Consider the following 21,148-nt stretch of genomic DNA (forward strand, 5'->3'; position numbering starts at 1 on the left):
TTGACATACAGACCGAATGGAAACTTTCAGTATCACTCATCACTATGCATGATGATCAATTCTCGTAATGCATCCTACTTCCCCTGCTTCTTTACAGGCACCCATTTCCCAGGGTTTTCAACAGTTGCAATAAGAAAGAGCTGGACCGGTATCTTCAGTCCGGTGGCGGGATGTGTCTCTATAACATGCCAGATACTAAGATGTTATATGGAGGACAGCGATGTGGAAATGGTTACCTGGAAGAAGGAGAAGAATGTGATTGCGGAGAGGTGGAGGTAATTCTCAGTTTTCAAAGAAGGAACCATGTTAATCTCTTACAGCATGGTATCTCACCAAGTAAAAAGTGTATTCATATAGTTGTGGGAGAGGGAGAACATTTTATTTATTTTATTATTTATCTGGTGACTACAACTCTTTCTATAATTAAAAACTAAAATATGGGATCAAGTGTGGACAAAGAATGGTGAAAATAAAACTATGTGATCTCCATAAAACTATGTGACTTTGAACAATGTTTATGGATCCTGCTTATTCCACCCCCCCCCCCCCCCCCAGTATTTTGCCATTTCTATAATAAACCCTTGATTGGAAACTGATGGTGCTTCATAAGTCCAATTGTCATTAATCTTTTATTTCTACCTTTCGTATGTCTTCCTTACATAATCTAAAATTAACACCAACCCATTGAAAGCCTTTGACAACACATTATTATTATATTTATTTATACCTTGCTTTATCTCTCCTGAAGCATTATCTCTCCTTGACACGAAAGCATTAGTACACAATTTAAATATACAGATACACAAACATTAAAACAGAATTAAATATAAATAAAACAGTATTAAAAATTCACAGTTTTCAATCATTCAAACATATCCAATGCATATTCAAAGTTAAAATCACAGCACCCACTGATGTGATCTTAAAAACCTTCTTTGAGAGCCTGTCTGAATAAAAAGATTTTAGCCTGCCGCTGGAAGGACAGCAAGGAGGAGGCCATTCTGGCTTTCCTGGGAAGAAGGGAGTGGAACAGAGTCAAGGGACAGCCACGGAGAAGGGAGGCCTGTTCTCTTGTTCCCACCAACTGGGCTTGAGATGGAGGTGGGACCAAGAGAAGGGCTCTCCTGAAGATCTCAGGATTTGAGCAAGTTTCTACAAAGGGATATTGCCAGCCAAATAGCCTGGACCTGAACCATCTGGGGCTTTAAAGGACATAACCAGCACTTTGAATTGTGCCTTGAGACTGGCAGTCAGTGGGGGTGCTGCAACAGGGGGATTGTCTGCTCCTTGTAACCAGCCCTAGTGATCAACTTGGCTGCAGCTCTTTGGACCAGCTGAGGTTTCCAAGTATGCTTCCCCACCTAGAGCGTGTTACATAACCCAAATGGGATGTAACTAAGGCATGTTCCACCATGGCCAGATCTGGCTTCTCAAGAAGCTAGACTGTTTATTTTTCAAGACTAATATTGCCTATATCAGTGCTACTCAAAGTAGTGAACTGTGGATTGGTTCTGGTCTGTGACCTATTGGCTACTGGGCCATGTAGAGTTTCCAGGAAAGAAAGAGTTATATTCAGTGGACACAAATTTGATTCTGAGTGGTCCCTGGCACATTACATCAAGTGTCTGGTGGATTGTTGTTTGGGGGGGGGGGGGGGGAGCAGAAGCTGGAATCTATTGGTTACACACCATGATGGCAGCAAGATAATTGAAAAATATGCTATGAGGACGAGTTCAGACTCCCTGATGCATTTGGGTTGAAGACTGAGAGCATATGTAGCTAAAACAATCTTACAATCCATCCTAACAGAAGCACCAGATGAGTTCCAATGTTTTTAGATTCAGAACATATGCTCTGCAGACACATCAAGTGTTTTATTCCTCTTGTCTGTTTCCCAGGAATGTAACAATCCTTGTTGCAATGCTGCCGATTGCTCTCTGAAGCCCGGTGCCGAATGTGCTCATGGAACTTGCTGTCACCTGTGCAAGGTAAGCATACCTGGTTTCTCTCTGAACGACACGCTGAAAGAAGGATCTGCTGCTTCTGTATATAAATGAAAAGCAGATGGCGCAATCAGACAATCTGGAGCTAATTTGGATATTAGGCCGCATGAACTTCATTCACAGTTTTCTTTAAAACTCTGATAGTAATGTTAAATGGAAGAATATGCACATACTGTACAAGGGGTGCAGGACCCACACAAAAGTGGAAAATCATGAGTAAAAAGTTATTTTTTCACCTGGGAGAACTCTTCTCTAGGAATTCTATGATCAACCTTTGCTGGAGTTAACAACAGAATCACCTTGGAGGACCTAGAGGTTCATAGAGAAGTACTCTCCATAGAAATATCTAGGTCCTCCAGAGTGAGTCTATGATGAACTTCAGATAGCAGTTAATCATAGAACCACCTCAGAGTACCTGGAGATTCCTAAAGAGAACATATTAATCAACTCTTTGAAAAATCAAATCCATGAAATTTAAATCTGCAAATATGAAGAAACAACAGTACATTTTTCTGTCTGTTTGCTAGCTTTATATGCCACCTTTCTTGTGACAAGCTAAGGGGGCATACATTTCTCCCTTCTTTCCCACTTCATCTTTGTAACAGCCCTGTTAGGTAGATCAGGCTGAGAGAAAATGACTGGCCCAGAGTGAGTTTTTCAGCCCAATGGGGAAGCTGCCTAAATCTACTATGCAGTCGCCATTCAGTCTTCAAAATTGTTACACTACACTGACACTTGCATATTAAAGTATCTCTGTTCTCTTGTATATCAGTGTGTACTATATTGAAGTGGCAACGAGAAAATTAAAACACACACACACACTTCTTTGCATTTAATCCACACGCACTTGGCCATTTTAACCATCTGCAAGCCCTCTATGTATCAATGCCATCCAACAATGCCAGATTTGTATTCTGATATTTTTGGAACAGGTTTTTCCTGAAATGACTTCTGTTACTCTATATTTTATGACAGTCTGTAGACTGAAATCTCCAGGTGTCTCTAGCCCAAAGCAGGATTGTGAAAGGGCCACTTCTTTAATTCTCCTATGTATCTTTGGAGAGTCACCCTCCCTCGCCAGCTGTTTTGGCTTATACTGGAGTCTCCTGGCGATTATGGGATTTAACAACTGCAAGTGGAGAGCTTTTTTTTCAGGGCAGGCCTCTGGCTTGGCTGGGATCAAAGGAGTGCCATTCAACCTGATTATATTACCAGTGTCTCTTGCTGTGGGGAGCCGCTGCGTGCCCCAGTCACTGCAAAGATAAAACAAGCACTTGGAAACACAGAGGGTGCTCTCTTTTGGCACCTTGGCTCATGGCCATCTGCTCTACTGCCTTCTATACGGCAAAACTGAATTCTTTGACCAACCAACTTTAGGGTGGGGTGGGGCTGGCTCTATATGGAGGCAAGAGATTCCTGTGTCTCAGTTTACACCACAACTTTCCTAGGAAAATGTAGTGAAAATAGTGTTGGTATGGGAATTCTTTCCCTACTCCTCCTCCAATTCCAAGTGCTTAAAGGATCCACACATTGGCCCAATACTTGGCGAACTGGTCAGATAGGACCACTTTGCATGCAGGATTCAACAAACCAATGCCAACGTGTATTTTGGGTTATTTTTAATGGCATGTGGCAGCTTAATCATCTACATGTTAGCAGCTGCATACAGCTGTCTGCATACTGGCAAAGAGCCAACATACACAGCAGTGTTAAACAGCCATTGCTTCTCCAGTGATGAGAATTGGTTCCAGAGCTTGGACAAGTTACTCTTTTCAAGTATAGCTCCCTGAAAATGTTATAATCTTTCTGAATTATTATCAATTCTTAATATTTTTTGGTTCGCACATACAAGCAGCACCCAAGTTACAAACATCTGATTTACAAATAGATATGAGTCAATAGGAAGTGAGAAAAATCTACTTCTTGGAAGGGAAATTCATGGATAATACAAAACTCTATATTTTGGCAACACTTGGGATGGAAACATACTATAGCATCTCACTAGAGAGCTTAGACCCTTCTACACAATTGTATAAAATCCACATTATCTGCTTTGAACTGGATTATATGACAGTGTAGACTTAGGGCCCTTCCAGACAGGCCCTGTATCCCAGAATATGGTCTCAGGTTTTCTGTTTATCCCAGATTATGTGACAGTGCAGAATCATATAATCCAGTTTAAAGCAGAAACCCCAAGAACTCTTCCACATATAACCCAGAATATCAAGGCAGATAAAACACAATATCTGCTTTGAACTGGATTATCTGAATCCTCAAACTCAAACAGCTACCCTATTGGCAAAAATCTTCCCAAGAAAACTCTAGGATTGTCTCATAAGGATCTCAATGTCAGACAATTTTCCTTATTATTCCAAAGCACTTTGAGCTCTTTGTAATTATAACTATTTTAAATCAAGAACATTATCACTCTGGTAATTCTAAGGACTGACTGCCAAATCGAATAAAGGAGGTTTCTCAATGGAAAATCAATGTATCTCCCACTTATTTGACAGATTATGTACCAGAACACTGTACAATGATATTCACAATGGCACTTAATGATTCTGCATTTCAACAGTTTCTGCTTTTTCACAGTACTGTGGTCCCTGAACTGTCAAATAAGCAGGGGACTCCAATATGTGCTTTTATTGTAATTTTCTGAGTGGGCGGGTGAATGATATCTTGAAGCAAATTAATATCAATATTTAAATTGATGGGAGAAACTACCATTGATCCAAAGAGTAGCCTTTTCACCTAAGGGACTACTTAGAGCTCACTTAAGTCACTGGAATGTCACTGAAATTGCTGTTTGTATCCTTTCTTTAGTTGATTGCACCAGGAACTCTTTGCCGGGACCAGGCTAGATCATGTGACCTGCCTGAATATTGTACAGGCAAATCCCCTTTCTGCCCTGCAAACTTCTACCAGTTGGATGGTACTCCATGTGCAGACGGAAGAGCCTACTGCTACAGTGGGATGTGCCTCACGTATGAACAGCAGTGCGTGCAACTCTGGGGTTATGGTAAGCTGTTCTCTGAGAAGAGAAAGTCATCAAATGGTGGAGAAAGGGCTTGCATCTTGAAGGTTAGGGGAATTAAGAAACAAATGGTTCCTGCAGTTTGTTCAGATTGAAGAAAGTGGGACATAGACTTAAATCTCCCTACTTTGAGTAGAAGAAGGAGTTTTAGGAGGAGGAGCTAAATTACATGGTATAGGTTAAGAAAAATGGAATCTCATGACATTCTATTTATACCACAGCTGTTAATGACTACTTGCTATTACATTATAAGTCGTCTAGTATGTGCTGTGGTTTGAACTTTGGGGGATAACTGGAGAAGAGGATTCAAATATCTGCTCAGCCACGGAAACCCACTGAATATTACAATTTTAGGCAAGTCATACTCAGCCTCAGTGGGAGAAAAAGGCAACTCCATCTGAACAAATATTACTAAGAAAACCCCATGATAGGATTGCCTTGGAGTCATCATAAGTTCATAATGACTTGAAGATATGCAACAATAAAATTATTATTATTATTATTATTATTATTATTATTATTATTATGTTAATGTTTATGTTTATGTTTATCTTGTCAAATTCTCAGATGTTCGAAGACTAAACCAGTGCATTTAAATTACACAATTTTAGGAAATATAGAATATGGCTCAATTTCTCTTCTTTTTATTTTGCCTCTAATGTAGTGGGATCTTTTTTCATCTTATTATCCTCCTAGAAACCTTAAATCTATCACTTAAAATTTATATGAGTTGTATCACAAATTCACATGCCAAGACATGTCATTTGCTAAACTGAAACATAGGTCCTATGGTATGTATTTTTTAATTTTGCTGTCATGCTAGCTCATATCATAAGAAGAGTTATACTGTCTTAGATTTAGTATCTTAAATAATAATGCCCTTTTTCATATTTCTGCTTTTTTAATCTGACAAGGACACTGGGTGTGAAACCAGAACTGTGGATGAAATTTGGTGGGCATTGATTGCTGGTGGCTTATGTCACTAAACAATGATAGATTTCAGACTGAACTTTGAAGAAGTTATCCAAGGTGCTGAATATCCTCTCTGCCCTTGCAATAATATGTTCAGTGTCATGGATACTTTCTGAAAAGTTGAGACAGAAACATGGGGCAGGTTCATCGTCTAATGACATGGAAGCCACAAGTTGCTACTGCAGATGGGTTATAGCTTGCACAAGCTCCCTCTTCTATGGAGACTAATCCTAGGAATTACTTCTACACAGGAGCAAGGCCAGCACCTGACCTCTGCTTTGAGAAGGTTAATGCTGCAGGAGATTCTTATGGGAACTGTGGAAAGGACATCTATGGCAGATACAAGAAGTGCAATACAAGGTAGAAAGCAATCCAAACTATATGGGATGAAATGCTAAAGGTTGAAAAATTAAGTAAATCTATACTATTATAGACTACAAATTAATATTGATTCCTTAGCAGAGTTGTTATTACAATGGAATTCCTAACTTTAGTGCTACATTGGTTATTATATTCACTGCCTTGGGGTTGGGGAAAATGGTCATCCCATAATCTGCTGGACTCCAGTAACCATCATTCTTAGCAAGGTTGACCAGTGATAGGAATGATGGGAGTTTTAGTTCCATGCCTCTTGAGGGACTGCAGATTCTCTACCTAATAAGGGGGCTTCTGTTTAGGAAAAGGATGGTAGTGGTGTAGTTATTCCTCCTTTCATCTCCTCTTAGAACTGACTTTTCCCACAACTATGCCTGAAAACATAACATTAATCCCTGGCTAATTTTCAGGAGATCTGAAGATAAGTCTGGGTTTGAGTATTAGGCTCTGGGGGACAGAACAGTAATCTAGTTTTGAATTTAATTAACTTCAATTTGGATTATCAGCAACTGATCCTGTGGAAGGTTTTGAGACATCACGGGCACTACAAATCTTTGTGGAAATCATCATGCATTTAATCTGACTTTTTAACCTATAGCATCTTATTTCACCAGAGATGCAAAGTGTGGCAAGATACAGTGTCAGAGTTCTGCTTCCAAGCCTTTGGAATCCAATGCTGTTGCGATTGACACAACCATTTTATTAAATGGAAGGCAGATCCGCTGTCGTGGAACTCACGTATATCGAAATGAAGAAAATGAAGGAGATATGTTGGATCCTGGATTAGTGATGGCCGGAACAAAGTGTGGAGACAGTCATGTAAGTGCCTGTTTCCTATTGCACCCTTATATCTTATCCCCAATGGTCTCTTGGAAGACAATGTTCAGCACAGTTAAGTTTGACACACTTTTTTTGTGCCGTAAAACATGGATTATCCTCCAACTCTATGATGGCTTGCATTTGAACAACTTCATAGTGTTCTCCATTTTTTCAGTGTTGTTCTTAATGTTTTTCTCCTACAGATTTGCTTTGAAGGACATTGTCGAAACACTTCCTTTTTTGAAACTGGAGACTGTGAGAAGAAATGCAATGGTCATGGAGTAAGTATCTTGACTTCTGGAATTTTAGTTGGATATATATTGTGTGCCTGTTTTATTTGCTAAGTATTATTATTAATAATAGTAATAATAATAATAATAATAATAATAATAATTTACTTGCCTCTCTTTATAGATTGAGGTAGGGAATGTTATTTAAAATAGTATATAAAACTGTTAAAAGAACATATCTAAGTATCATTGAACTATGTTAAGTAGTAGTTGATGCAGAAAGAATGTTTGTACACATACAATTTCCACAAGTTTTAAAGTCACGTAAAGAAAGTAAATAAGTGATATTAGCATCCACTACAATTGTGGTTCTCAGAATCACATATTTAGGAAACTAGCAATTACATTTTCCTAGTGTGCCACAGACCAGGCCTGTATTTGTGCCCATGGACTGTGGTTGTTTTGTTGCTTCCTAGAAAACTACCAGGAAGTTGTGGACTGCCATTTTGTGCTATACTGCTTTGCAAATTAAATCTACAAGGTGCAGTAATTTAAATGTTAGGCTTGAATTTTGGAAAACCAGGATTCAAATCCCTTCTCATCCAAGGAAGCTGTCTTGATGGCCTTGGGAAAATAACATTCTTTCATCTTCAAAGGACGGCAATGGAAAACTTCCTTTAGATCAGTGGTTTCCAAACTTATTTGGCCTACCTCCTGGAAATCAATTTTTCTAAATCTTCTTTCTTTTATGCTTTCACCTGCCCCTTACAGTTATTCATCGCCCAAACGCACCTGTGGCCATTACCCCCCCCCCCCCGGATCGCTGCAGCGCCCACCAGGGGGCAGTAACACCCACTTTGGGAATCACTGCTTTAGATAAATGGCACAAAGAAAATGCTATTATAGCATTGCCATAACAGCACTTTTGTTATTTCAGAAACATAAATTGTATTATATACATAATACAAGTTCTTTTTTCCTATTGGACTAGTTTTCATAATGAAATCCACACACAACCAGGTAAAATTATATAGTTTTATTTGACTAGAATGATAATATTAGGTATATTAAAAGTATAGTTATTGCAAACTGATATGTTAATTACATTTCATTATAAATGGTCTTACAAGGTCCTAAACAAAATCTACTTATTCGTTTTTGTCAATTTATTGACATAAACAATAAAAACAGAACAACCATCAACAACTGTAAAACAGAGAAAACAATTTTGTCACTGGAAACTTTCTATTGTGTTTAAGGAGCATGAAGCATTTATTCCCATAAAAAGAACTGTAGAAAGGATACCAAGACTAGGAAATGTTTTTAGAAACATTTCTGTTTTTAGAAAGAATGGATAGCATAAATATACAAAATAAACACCTTTCTTCTCTTAAACATTTCATTCATCATTCTAGGTAAAAGCCCAAATCCATTTTTCCAATTGTTCAAATAAGAAAAATGGAAAATGAAACTATTTTAGTTCTTAAAATGCATTTTAAAATAAACCAACGGGTTGAAAGGCCTTTAGATTTTTTGATATATATCTATTCTTCATATTTAATGATGAAGATTATGTAAAGAGGAAGGCAGATTAAATTGCCTATGGTTAATTCAAGATGGTTAATTCAGGATCTGTTTTCCTGTTGGACTATTTTTCATAATAAAATCCACACACAAACAGAATTTCCATTGGACTTTACAAAGTTAGAGGTGGGTGGGATCTGAGGTACCAGTTACAACACAGAATGTTAGGGGATAATGTCCTCCAGGATGAAATTTAACTGGAGCTTTTTAATGTTTCTTGAACCTAACAAAGACAGTGAATGTAGGCTCCTAATGATTTGTTAAGCATAGAAGAAAATACTGTTGGGTCTTTTTGAACATGAAATGGATGTCTTAAGTTGCATTTGAGAAGATGCTATCCCCACCTGTTGCAGCTAGACAATATTAGGGGGAAGATATGCTGAAAAGTTAAAAATAGTGGGGAGCTGTCTCCATCCTATTTCAGGAATGTGCTTATGCTCTAAGAGACTTTTGATTGATGGAAATATATCCCCTGGAACTCAGATAGCATCTGATAGCAATGAAAATAATGTTCAAACCCTGCATTTCCCAGAAAGAGTGATTGGTTCTCAGGGTTATTCTTCATGTAGATCTTGAATTTTACAAACAGATGCCAATAGATGGTGCAGGTCCTCCTTACTCATTGAAGCTTTCATATGTGGATGCGGTTTGGGAGGGATTGAAACAATCAGTGTTTGCTGTAATCTGGATATTCTGTAATTGTCTTCTCTACAGGTTTGCAACAACAATCAGAACTGCCATTGTTTCAGTGGATGGGCACCTCCATTTTGTGATAAATCCGGGAATGGGGGAAGCCTGGACAGTGGCCCCATGCCTCCAAAAAGTGGGTCTGATTCATGTTATTTGTAGGAATGACCTGTGAATTGGGGAGGGGGGGGGTTGTTGCTGAAGGTTAGGGTGGTCAGAAGCAAGAGAGCACATTAAGACCAATTTGGCTGGGTAGCAGTGGTCTTTAGACTGTTAGAGTTTTCCTCCCTCATGTGATAAAAAACATTTGCTGCAATTCATCTTTCACTCAAGTATTAAGAACAGGATACCTGTTCTCTAGTTTCTTGCATCTGATTAGCATGGGTGAAGAAGCATTAAAGTAGGACACAAGTAACATCAATGCATTTCCCTTGTGTTTTTTTTTTTTTTTCATACAGATCTTCTTGCTATCACAGTAGGAATCCTGGTTTCTATTGTGTTTTTGATTGTGATTGGAGTGGTTTTTTGCTACTATAAATGGAGAACCAAACTTGTGCCACTAAAGAAGATGATCACAATCCCCAAGAAAACTCAGCAATTCAGGTGAATGTTTATTGTATACTGGTAACTGGTATATTTTCAGATATGGGACTGAATGTGTGGTTTCCTGTGGCCCTATGCAATCCATTCATAATTGAAAAGTATCAAAACCACAGCTAATTCCTTTGTCCTATGTAAAAATTTCAGTTACATCCTCCCTCAAGCATTCAGTTCATGTAAAGTTCATCATAATAGCTAAAATGATGGAGTTAGACTACAGCTCTGGAGACCAGGGTTCATATCCCTGCTTGGCCATGGAAACCCACTGGGTGACCTTGAGCAAGACTCTCTCTTTTATCCTCAGAGGAGAGCAAAGACATTCTATCTCTGAACAAATCTTGCCAAGAACCCCTGTGATAAACTCACTTTAGGGTCACGATAAATAAAAAATGACTTGAAGGTACACAACAACAATAGAGCTCATCATCCAGAGCTATCCCACTGCAAAATTAATCTAGTTTTATCTCATCTAGATCTGGAGTGTAAACTTATCTCAATCCAGAAATGCTGGACATTATTTAGAATTACTTTGGCCATGGCCTAACATAAATATAATTACATATCTTGGGGTGCATCTATGCAAGCCACTTCATTTGAGACAAGTCTGGAGAAACAATGCTCTGGACAGGCTCCCAGGGTGGTTATGATGCCTGTCTCTATTTCTCAGCAGCAGAGTCCCCATCATCTGACTGATTCAGTCCTACTGGATTGTCATCTGACCTTGGCAGTCTCTGATTGCCAGTTTTGAACTCCCACAGAACTCCAGAAGGCTCCTGGATGTCACTAGGTACTTTTGCTGACAATAGCAAAGGTGCTCTTGTGATCAGAGGAAAGGATCACACCACATGTGGACAGTGGACCAGTCCGATTAAAGCCTGTCCAGCTGTTCACACTAACCCAACCTCTCTCAATGCAGGGTAAAACCAGGTTAGCTGATTTTACAACATGTTACAGACTAGATTTTATACCATGTTATGCAGTCATGCCACATGACCTTGGAGGTGTCTACGGACAACAGCAGCTCTTCGACTTAGAAATGGAGATAGACAACACCCCCCAGAGTCGGACACAACTAGAATTAATGTCAAGGGGAAACCTTTACCTCTTTTTATGGACTAGAGGTCCCTTGATATCTGTTGTGTGACCAGGAGTAATCTTTGTTTGACTTCTAGGGTTTGGGCCAGTTGGATCTAGGCTTGAGAATATTTGGATCTAGTATAACTCAGCTGTCCCCTTACCCTCCCCATTCCCTCTTTGCACTTTTCTGTTAGCTAATCACTAAAATCAACCAACACAAGGAAGTTATGCTATCTTCTGTCTATTTCTAACCTACTACAGTCAGCACGTCTTTTAATTAGGATTGTGTTGTAATTCTAGGTTTATTTTGCTCATGAGTGCAAATTGTTCTCCTGAAACCCTAACTTGAATCTGTGTCTTTCTATTTCTTGTCTAGTTTAACTTATTCAGTTCTGTCTGTATGGGGAATCTTGAATATTTGATCACCATTAAACATGGGCATTAACAAGTAACTAGAAATAATTTGTGATTCTTGTTTCCTTGTGTTCTCTCAAAACAGCACGACTCCTCCTATTCAGAATGTTGCAAATGGTCATGCCAACCCAGCCTTCAAACTGAAAACCCCACAGGAGCAGAGAAAGGTATTTCAGACATTTTTGTATGGAAATGAATAATGCTTCTTTTTCTATGTGTTCTTAACTCTGACTGACCCTGTGCTGATCCAAGTCAATGATTCCCTCATACTATTCACATAAAAGATAGGATTCAAAGCCAAGATTTTGGTAAAGGCATTGTTTAGGGTTACAACTTCCAGACTCCTTCAGGGGCTGTGGAAGATGTCATTCTAAAAGTTACTTTCCCTAGCTCTGCCAGTGCTGTAACTACAAGACTACTCTCTTGTTATACTGTACAAAAAACAGGATCAAACAGCACTCGTTTGGGGCCTTCCAAAGGACAATGGTCTCTCTGCAATTTTTGTTTGTGATTTTTTAGTCCGTCACTGCTTTTAAGTCTTCTTAAAAATTGAATTAATTGTTTTGCATGATGAGTTAGTATGGTTTATATTTCATACAGAACCTACAACCAAGGGCTTTGAAGGATGTGAGGCAGAAATGTCTAAATTAATAAACAAGATAAAGAGGGGAAAAAATACCTGGCAATAATATTGAAATTTGGTATAAACACATAAACATGTTGGATTGGTTTCAACAGGATTGGTGAAAAGGGCTTAGCTTGTGAGAAGTACCTACACTTGATTTTCAGCTTCCTTCAGCAAAGTCTCATTGCTTTCTAGATTTGACTGGAAGGACAGCCGTAAGGAAAAGGGAGATTTAGCTTGCCTACTTGCTTGCATTTAAAACCCATATCCAACAGTTCTCATTAGGAATTTGACGTTCCTAACAAAGAAAGCTGAGTATTGCAGTGGTTTGGGCAATATTATCTTGTGTGGTTTTCATATAGGTTCTTGGCATACAGAATATTCCTCCTAAACCAGAAGTACTTTACTGCCAACCGCCACCTGAGCTTGGAGTCCATGCCCGACCTCCACCTCCTCTCCTGGCTAACTACACAAGGAATCCTCCCATTCCAGGGGGGCAGAGTGAGACAAAGAATTTACCCCGAAGGACACCGCCAAATAGGCCAGCACCTCCAGCTCCAAAAGTCACTGTTTCACAGGTAAGAGTATTTCAGTAAGACGAAGGACATCTCCAGCATTGGTCTCACTTGTTTCCCTTGCTTGCTCAGAATTTACAGAGTAAATATGTGATTTCTGGGAGTCCGTGAGCTACTTTTGCATCTATTTGCAAATGTGTACAATTGTAATAATGCTGAAATTTTTGTTTGGTTGATTTAGAAACAACACATTTTGGATGAAAGCTTCCCAAATCCTCCTGCCAGCATGATTATGTTTGTTCACTGGAGAACTCTGAGAGTTATTGTTTTTTAAAAAAAACAAAAACAAAACCCACCATTTTTTAAAAGTTATCATTTGGTGAATACTCCTCAACATTTACTTTTGGCCACTAGTTATATGCACTGGAAATGCTACAACACTTAGCACTGAAGAGCAACAACACTATACAGTGGGCAGTAATAATAGTCTTAATGACCTTCTATGCCCACCTATTATGAACCTTCTATGTCTACCCATCTTGACACTGTGTGATAGAAACTGATACTCTTAGGAATGTTTCTCCACCTCTTATTCTTCTCATGAGTCCTCTCTTGACCTTCCAAGATGTAGTTATGCTTAGATCAGGACCTTGAGTAATTTTCCTATCTTAGATTGGCATTTCTACAATAAAGTTAAGTTTCTTTCTTCAAGCCATTGGTGTGTTTGCTCCTTATATCAAGATCTCTAACTACTACATGCACTCTAACAATGTGCACTAGGACTAAACATTTGTATAACCATATTTCCTTGACATTCCTGATGCAGAGATCACACACTGGCACTAATGTCCCTGCAGGGGGAGTCCTTGTATCAATTTCCCTAACACAATGTTGATCTCTAAAGGCAATCCCTCCTGAGTGTTGCTCAGAATAAGGAAGGTTCTACATTTAGAATCCTGGGAGTTGCAGTTTTACTATATCTTTAACCTTCTCTGCCAAATAATTCTTGTGCCTCGCCAAAGTACAATCCCAGAGTTCCACAGCATTAAATCATAGCAGATAAAATGGTGTGAAACTTCATTAAATCTGCAGTGTGAATGGACCCTGAATCTCAAGCTTCAAATAGTCTCCAAAAATTGCACAGTTTTGAAAGTCTTCCTTTCTGTGAGAAGAAAATAGTTTACTGGGGTGTTGTAAGTTTTTCGGGCTATATGGCCATGTTCTAGGAGCATTCTCTCCTGACGTTTCGCTTGCATCTATGGCAAGCACCCTCAGAGGATGTGAGGTCTGAAAAACCTACAACAACCCAGTGATTCTAGCCATGAAAGCCTACGACAATACAAAATAGTTTACATTATTTCCTTCAGGAAGAAAAGTAGTAAAGAGTTACATCCCAAGTCATTACCATTTTTATACAGTTACTATAAAGCCTTAAGAAAAATGACTGCTATAATATTACTCTTTTGCTCTAGAATTCTTCTCGGCCCCAACCACCTCAGAAAGCTCTCCCTGCTAATCCAGTTCCTGCAAACAACAGAGCTGGGATGCCCAGGATAAATACAGGCACAGCAGCAAGACCACCATACAGTTCTTCAAGGAGTGTGGGAGTACATAGGACCTTGACAGAGGTGAGATATGTAAGATGGAAAAGGGAGAGAGAAGTATGAAACAAAACAGCTTTCCCCAATTGCAGCTTGGTGTAGTGTTTCCAGTGTTGGACTAGATTTGGTGAATTCAGTTTTGAGTCCCCTTCAGAGCCATGACATTCGCTAGATGACTTGGTCTACTCACTCTGTCTCAGCATGACCTACTTCATATGATTAGTATAAGAATAAAATGGGAAAGAGCAGGATAGTCTTTGTTGGAGGAAAGGCAAGATATAAATTTAAGTGATAAATGAATGTAGAGAGTCAGCATGATGTAGTAGTTTAAACTTTGGATTATTTATTTATTTATTTCAAACATTTATATCCTGCCCTTCTTACCCTTGAAGAGGGACTCAGGACGGCTTACAACTGGCAATCATTAGATGCCACACAAACAAGAGCAATAAAATAACAATTAGAACATTAACTAAACAGCAAATTAAAACATTCATTTAAAAGTTAACAAATCCAAGTCATAGAGGGAGATATGTTCAGACAAATAAGCTGGGCCAGAACTGTATGGGGCTTTATAGACCAAAGTCGTGTAGATTATGGGCCAGGCATGTAGCCGGGGGGGGGGGGGGGGGGGGCTTGAGGGGCTTAACCCCCCCCCCGAAATTCTCATGGTGGTTCGCGAAAAGGCCTTACTGATGCATTATTTAAACTGTTATGTTTATTCATATCATGATCTGATCACCATATTCAATATATCCCATATGCATGGGGGTATTGGGGTAATGATACAAAAGGTTTGCTAGGCTAGACCCTCTTTCACTCAGACTCAGCCCCCCCGAAACCCCCCTGAAAAAAATTCAGCCCCCCCCCCCCCCCGAAACGAAATCCTGGCTACGGGCCTGTTATGGGCCCATCTACATGGACCACATATCCCAAAGTGGGTGAAAAGTCAATCTGTAACATCCACATGATACATGGGGCCTTTTAATGCAGATTTGCCCCTTTTTAGATATAACTCAGGAAAGCTTTGGAGCTTACTTGAATGGAGCAGGTCCACACTTTGGTGTGTGTATGAATACCTGAGCCAGTTCTGATTCAAAATTAGCCCCATTGTTCTCATTGACCAGTGTCACCATCCCACTTTTCCCATGCTCTACAGCACGGGGAAAAATGGGATGGCACTCACCTATTATCAGTTTCTGTCACTGCTATAGCAACCATAGAGCTCTGAAGAGCTCCTGGCTATCACTTGATACCTTCACCAACATTGGTAAAGGCACTGACAAAACTTGGAGAAGGGAGGTTGTTGTTCTTTGCTCCCCTCCCTTGTCCAAATTGCCTGGACATCCTTTTCTGGCATTAACAAAGGTGCTGAACAATGGCCAGGAGCTCTCAGTCCATGACCATCACTATGGTGGCAAATAATGACAAAGGTAAGGATGACTGTCCAGTGGGGCTAATCAGAGTTTAGCCCAACTGGACAGAAGAAACTCTTCTCCTGCCACTGACGCAATTCAGGAGAGGAGACATGTAAACCCCATGGCAGAATCAGGTGCTGGTTCAAGCAGCAATAATTTGGACCAGCCCTGGATTTTGTGGCCTGCATAGATGGGCCTTGTGACTCTGGAGACCAGGGTTTGAATTGCTGCTCAAGCAGGAAAACCCACGGGGTGACCTTGGACAGGTTACATTCTCTTTGCCTCACATGGAGAAAATGAATAAATAGTGTATTAGGGTACATATTTATGGTATTTTGTCAGATGCTCGACAACATAGTTTTGTGTAGATCACGAAGGTTGTTTTTTTTTGTTTTTTTTGAAAAAAATCAATGTCATAAAAATGCAACATAGAATTGTGTTGGAAACTTTTCTGCTACAGTTATTTGATTTGTTTTTGTAAACTTTACAACTACTTGAGGATGAATGCTGGCACTAATAATGACCACTGATAAGCTACACAGAATTCTTGAGAAGAATTAAAAAATTTCCTAAACCTGGATATTCTGGATGGGAGATTGAATTGTAAAACATATTAGCAGCCCACTGTGGATCTTATTTCTGGGTAAACACAGATCAGGCTATCACTTTGTTACATTAAGAAAAAATAGTTACAAAATCTGTCCAGGATCCTGTTGGAGACTTTTGTCTGTATAAATGGATTGACAGATGCAGAAATTAGAATTGTGCAGTTGCATAACCTCCATATCCAATAGATAGTTGTTAAATTATTATGTAGCAGAGCCAGCATATTGCCCAATGCTCACTGGTGCCCGAGGCACAATGGGACCAATGCATGTTGGTCCTGATCTGCATCATGTCCTAAAGTACATTTGGCACCAATTCACATTGGGCTACCTTCCTGGTGAACCATTACATATCTTAGCAGTTCAGTAAAAGAGTCTCTCTGCACATTTTCTACATATCTAGGTTTACGTAAATTAACATAATTTTACAGACAATGTAAGATTCTGGCATGTGTTGTCACTGAAATGATGTTATTCTTGTCCATTCCCCTACCTAGGATGTCACTTCTCTTATCTGAGTTGACGTCTATCACAGAAATACTCACAGTCATTTCCTCTTTTCTAGGACTTGGCAATCAAGAGTACTGGAGCAGTGAATACCCTGAAGTTTCAAAGATGAAATGTAGCTTGAAACTGTACAATCCACAGCAGTGTCTTTCTGGTTTGACCTGGGATTTCCATGGGCTTCTTTTCCAGGAAGATGACATAAGGGGTCATGTGCAAGTCTCAAATTACTCTCTCACTTCTCATGTGACTCACAGAGGCCAGTTTCAGGGCTGGTTTGAGCAAAAAGATCTACCAATTTTGACACAGGTAGATGCAACTCTTTTGGAAATGAGAGGGGATTCCAGTAATGCACACCAAATTTTCTTGACCTTCTTAAACTTTTCTCTCTTTTTTTACATTGCAAGATTTACATGCTTTAAATGGTGCTCATGAGTTATAGTGCAATATACTGAAATGAGAAAGGGAGAGGCTTCAATTTTTCTCCCAAATGACAAGCTATAACCATGAGCCAATGCATTTTTCTCAGCTTTCTCAGAACACCAATGAACACTGTTCAAATCATAGTCTTATGAAGAAGGCAAGACTCCTCATATGCCCCTGCCATTACCCCATAGCTAATCAAATTGCCTGTAAAGTACTTTATGACATATGGAACACTTCCCCAGTTTTGCTGAATTTTGCAGTATAATATTTTTGTAGTAGGTTTTTCGCCCATCTTCTATGAAAATCTTCCAGGCCTTGTTTTTTAACATGTGTATTTTGCCCATTTGTGGGTTCTCCTGTCCTTTTGTGGATTGAATTATCCACTTCTTCCAGCCCAATATTGATATCAGCACAACAGAGTCTGTTTGGCTGCACAGATTGCGGGGAGGGTTTTCCATGAGAGCATATTGTTTTCTGCAACAAACTTCATGGGCCCCAATCATCCCTTCATCTGCCCTTTCAGTCACAGCTGTGTTTGTATCACATTTATATGTAAACATCTGCCATGCCCCTTCCTGTAGGTGAGAATTTAGAAGTACACGTTATTAGAAACATTAGAACCAAGAGGGCCAATCCATCCCGAATACAGACTGTTGCCAGATGCATCTTATGTGAACTCTTTCTCTGTGCTAAAGCTAGTACAGGGTGAAAGATTTCAATGTTGGGAAATATGCCATCCCTCCTTACGTTTTTAAGTTTTTCACCCAGACGATCCAGAGTACATGACCACTGTGAGGGTTTATGTGAATTGTAGTACAAAAGACAGAGGGCCAGAGTTCCCCACTCCTGTTATAAGAGCAGTTTCTTAAACCATCATATGCAGAATATAGTGCAAACTAATTTTCAGATTTGCTGTTAAATGAATACATAATTGGAGCCATGCCTTGCCACACACACCATATCCTTATATTCTTTGATGCGTTCATGCTTTTTTCCTACATGAACATTACATTCACATAAAAACATATTCTTGTTTGAAGCAGCATCAGATTTCAAAGTCTGAATCGGCCCTGGTTAGTACTTGGATGTGAGAATATCAAATGCTGAGTGCTATCTTTCAGGGAAAATGGACTGACTAACCACTTCTGAGTATTTTCTGCCTAGGAAAACCCCCTATCAAATTCTTGAGGTTGCCATAAGTGAAGACTTGAAGGCACACATACACACACGTGTCAGTTCTGTCTACCATATTTTTAACACAGTTTGTTGTTGTTATTGTATATTTTCAAATCATTTCCAATTTATGGAGACCTTAAGGTTTTCTTGCCAAGATTTGTTCAGAGAGTGTACAATTGGTATCATTTTAGTGTATTTATCTTTCATTTGGACTGGACTTGTTTACTCAGGAAATTTGCTCTGTTAGGATAATTACACTCAGGATAACTGCACCCTTGGCTCACAAGCTAGATTTTTCCAAATTCATGCTTGGTGCTGGTCAACTAAGGGTTGATGTATACCTTGTCTGACTTAATTCTCATTTAGTTGAATCAACTAATATTAGGCAATTTGGAAATAATTTTAGATTAAATCTTAGTGAAATGTCCTCTCAATCTTTCTGATTTGTAGTTGGTTTTGAAGCAATTTTTAAAAATCTATGGCAAATTTGTGATAAAACAAAGCCTTCAGACAAGACACTAGAAGTGAACTAGAAGTGATCCTTAGCATAAAAGAGATCTAGCACTAAAGGTTATTGCATTATCACAGTATTTTGCTACACATCATCTCAAGGATAGATCAAAGCTCATAAATTTTGCGCCATCCTCTGGATCCCATGTTCCAATTATTTTATGGTTATAGAACCACCCATCTAATTCAGTGTCCAATTGGCTCAAACGAACAACTATGTTTCTTCTTTGTTCTTTAACTATTAGACAGCTGCTTATATCCATCTTTCAAATACAGTGGATCCTTTATATCCACTGGGATTTGGTTTAAAGGCCTCTTGTGGAGATCAAAATCCTTGGATCCTCAAGACCTATTATATATAATGGCATATCAAAATAATATCCCTTATATAAGATGGCAACATCAAGGTTTTTAAAAAGATTTTTAAATGGTGGATAGTTTAATCAATGGAAACAGAACCAGTGGATGCAGAGGGCTTACTGTAATTGGGCATCTTGGTGCAAAGTAGGTTTTTTGCATATTTCCTTGTCTGCAACATTTTTTCTGATTTGAGGTTTCACAAACATTAACTCAGGCTTAGAAAAATCTGCAGGCGGGTATCCTTTGCCCTGTGGAGTTTTTAAATTTGCTTTGCAATATTTTGGTGCTAAATATAGGGAGTTCTTTAATTTATTAACCTTTAAGAGATTGACCATGAACCAAAACAATCTATCAAGGTGCTGTCAATACAGAGAATTCATGTTTTGCTGACTGCAGTACTATTTTTTGAATTACCCGTGTTTACTTCAGGTTTGGTTATCCTCTTTTAAAATGCCCCAGATCAATGCTACTTCATACAGGTGAAAGACCAAATAGAAACCCAACATCATGGTACTACAAACATGTTCTAAACTGCACTTAACAGCAACTGCTGTATCCTTACTTGTACCTTTTCTTCCTGCCAATGACTACATGTCTTCTGTACCAATATCCAAGATGGAAAATGTTTGTCTCTAGAATATGAAGTAGTCATCAGAGCTGGTCTCTGTGTTTTAAATCTTATGCCCTATCAAGGTAATGTGATGAGTAATCCTTCACTGAAGACTGTGAAAGACCAAGAGGCAAGAAACATCTTAATCTAACCCTTCATAAATCCTAAGTCTTGCCACTGATTTCATGAAGCCTCCATCTCACCCTTCTCAGAATACTTCAAAGAACTATGTCCAATGAAAGTATTTATGGTGGAAGGATTAATGTCACCAGCTCTCAGAAGGAACTATTTTTAAAGTTCCATGTTGAAAACATTAGAACTCTTCTTCCCTTTTAGTGCTGCAAAATTTTGGCAGTATCATCAATCCCCATTCTTCTGTGATGGAAACCAAGATTCTCCGTGTATTGAAATGGCACCAAATGGCTGCTCTATAGCTGATGTGCCATGGAGGTAATCTATATTGGCTCAATTTTCCTTTGCAGATTTTTTTTAAAAGCCTTTTCAGTACTGGGGATCAATAACCTTATTTCAAACCAATAAGTCCTCATAAATATTGTATTTTTATGTTATGATGAAATGGGAGAAAAATAATTAAATGTGGGTCCAGTTCTATGCATGTTCACTTAGGAGCAAGGCCCACTGAATGATGGCAGACCTTGCATCCAAGAAAACATACACAGAGGTTCTCATTTTTCTGATTTTGGGAGAGCCAATGCACCATGTGTCCACATTTTATGTGCTGCAAGTTTACAATATGGTATCTGTGCATCTATGCAAATACTTGAATAATGCAGTTTGTTGTGCCTTTTGCTTAGTTATATTTAATAAAAAAATCTGGTTTTTATTGCATGTGGGTTGTGCTTGTGTTGGGTAATGAGGGAGACAGCTTGAATTACTACTCACTACTTCCTTGTGTTATTCATCACGCAGATTGTCCCCACAAATAGGAAATTATGGCTTGGTTGCAAATTTCTGTTGCCACCAAACCCATGTAAGAACA

At 39.0% G+C, this 21,148-nt stretch overlaps 1 protein-coding gene across 2 annotated transcripts in view; it reads left to right on the plus strand.

The window, feature by feature from the left end:
• ADAM19 (ADAM metallopeptidase domain 19) overlaps positions 1-20,997 on the plus strand; it is a 76,492-nt gene extending 55,495 nt beyond the window's left edge. For both annotated transcript variants that reach the window (XM_060765551.2, XM_067463657.1), the window contains 12 exons: positions 98-275; positions 1,899-1,988; positions 4,830-5,025; positions 6,264-6,372; positions 7,002-7,206; positions 7,410-7,487; positions 9,735-9,843; positions 10,166-10,310; positions 11,884-11,965; positions 12,786-13,001; positions 14,411-14,566; positions 17,128-20,997. In XM_060765551.2, coding sequence (XP_060621534.2) covers positions 98-275; positions 1,899-1,988; positions 4,830-5,025; positions 6,264-6,372; positions 7,002-7,206; positions 7,410-7,487; positions 9,735-9,843; positions 10,166-10,310; positions 11,884-11,965; positions 12,786-13,001; positions 14,411-14,566; positions 17,128-17,181 — 1,618 coding nt within the window. In that variant the 3' untranslated portion in view covers positions 17,182-20,997. The remainder of the gene's footprint in view (positions 1-97; positions 276-1,898; positions 1,989-4,829; positions 5,026-6,263; positions 6,373-7,001; positions 7,207-7,409; positions 7,488-9,734; positions 9,844-10,165; positions 10,311-11,883; positions 11,966-12,785; positions 13,002-14,410; positions 14,567-17,127) is intronic.
• Positions 20,998-21,148: the final 151 nt, after the last annotated feature.

This window comes from Anolis sagrei, chromosome 2 (genome assembly GCF_037176765.1).
Source record: "Anolis sagrei isolate rAnoSag1 chromosome 2, rAnoSag1.mat, whole genome shotgun sequence".
In the NCBI taxonomy this organism is placed as follows: Eukaryota; Metazoa; Chordata; class Lepidosauria; order Squamata; family Dactyloidae; genus Anolis; species Anolis sagrei.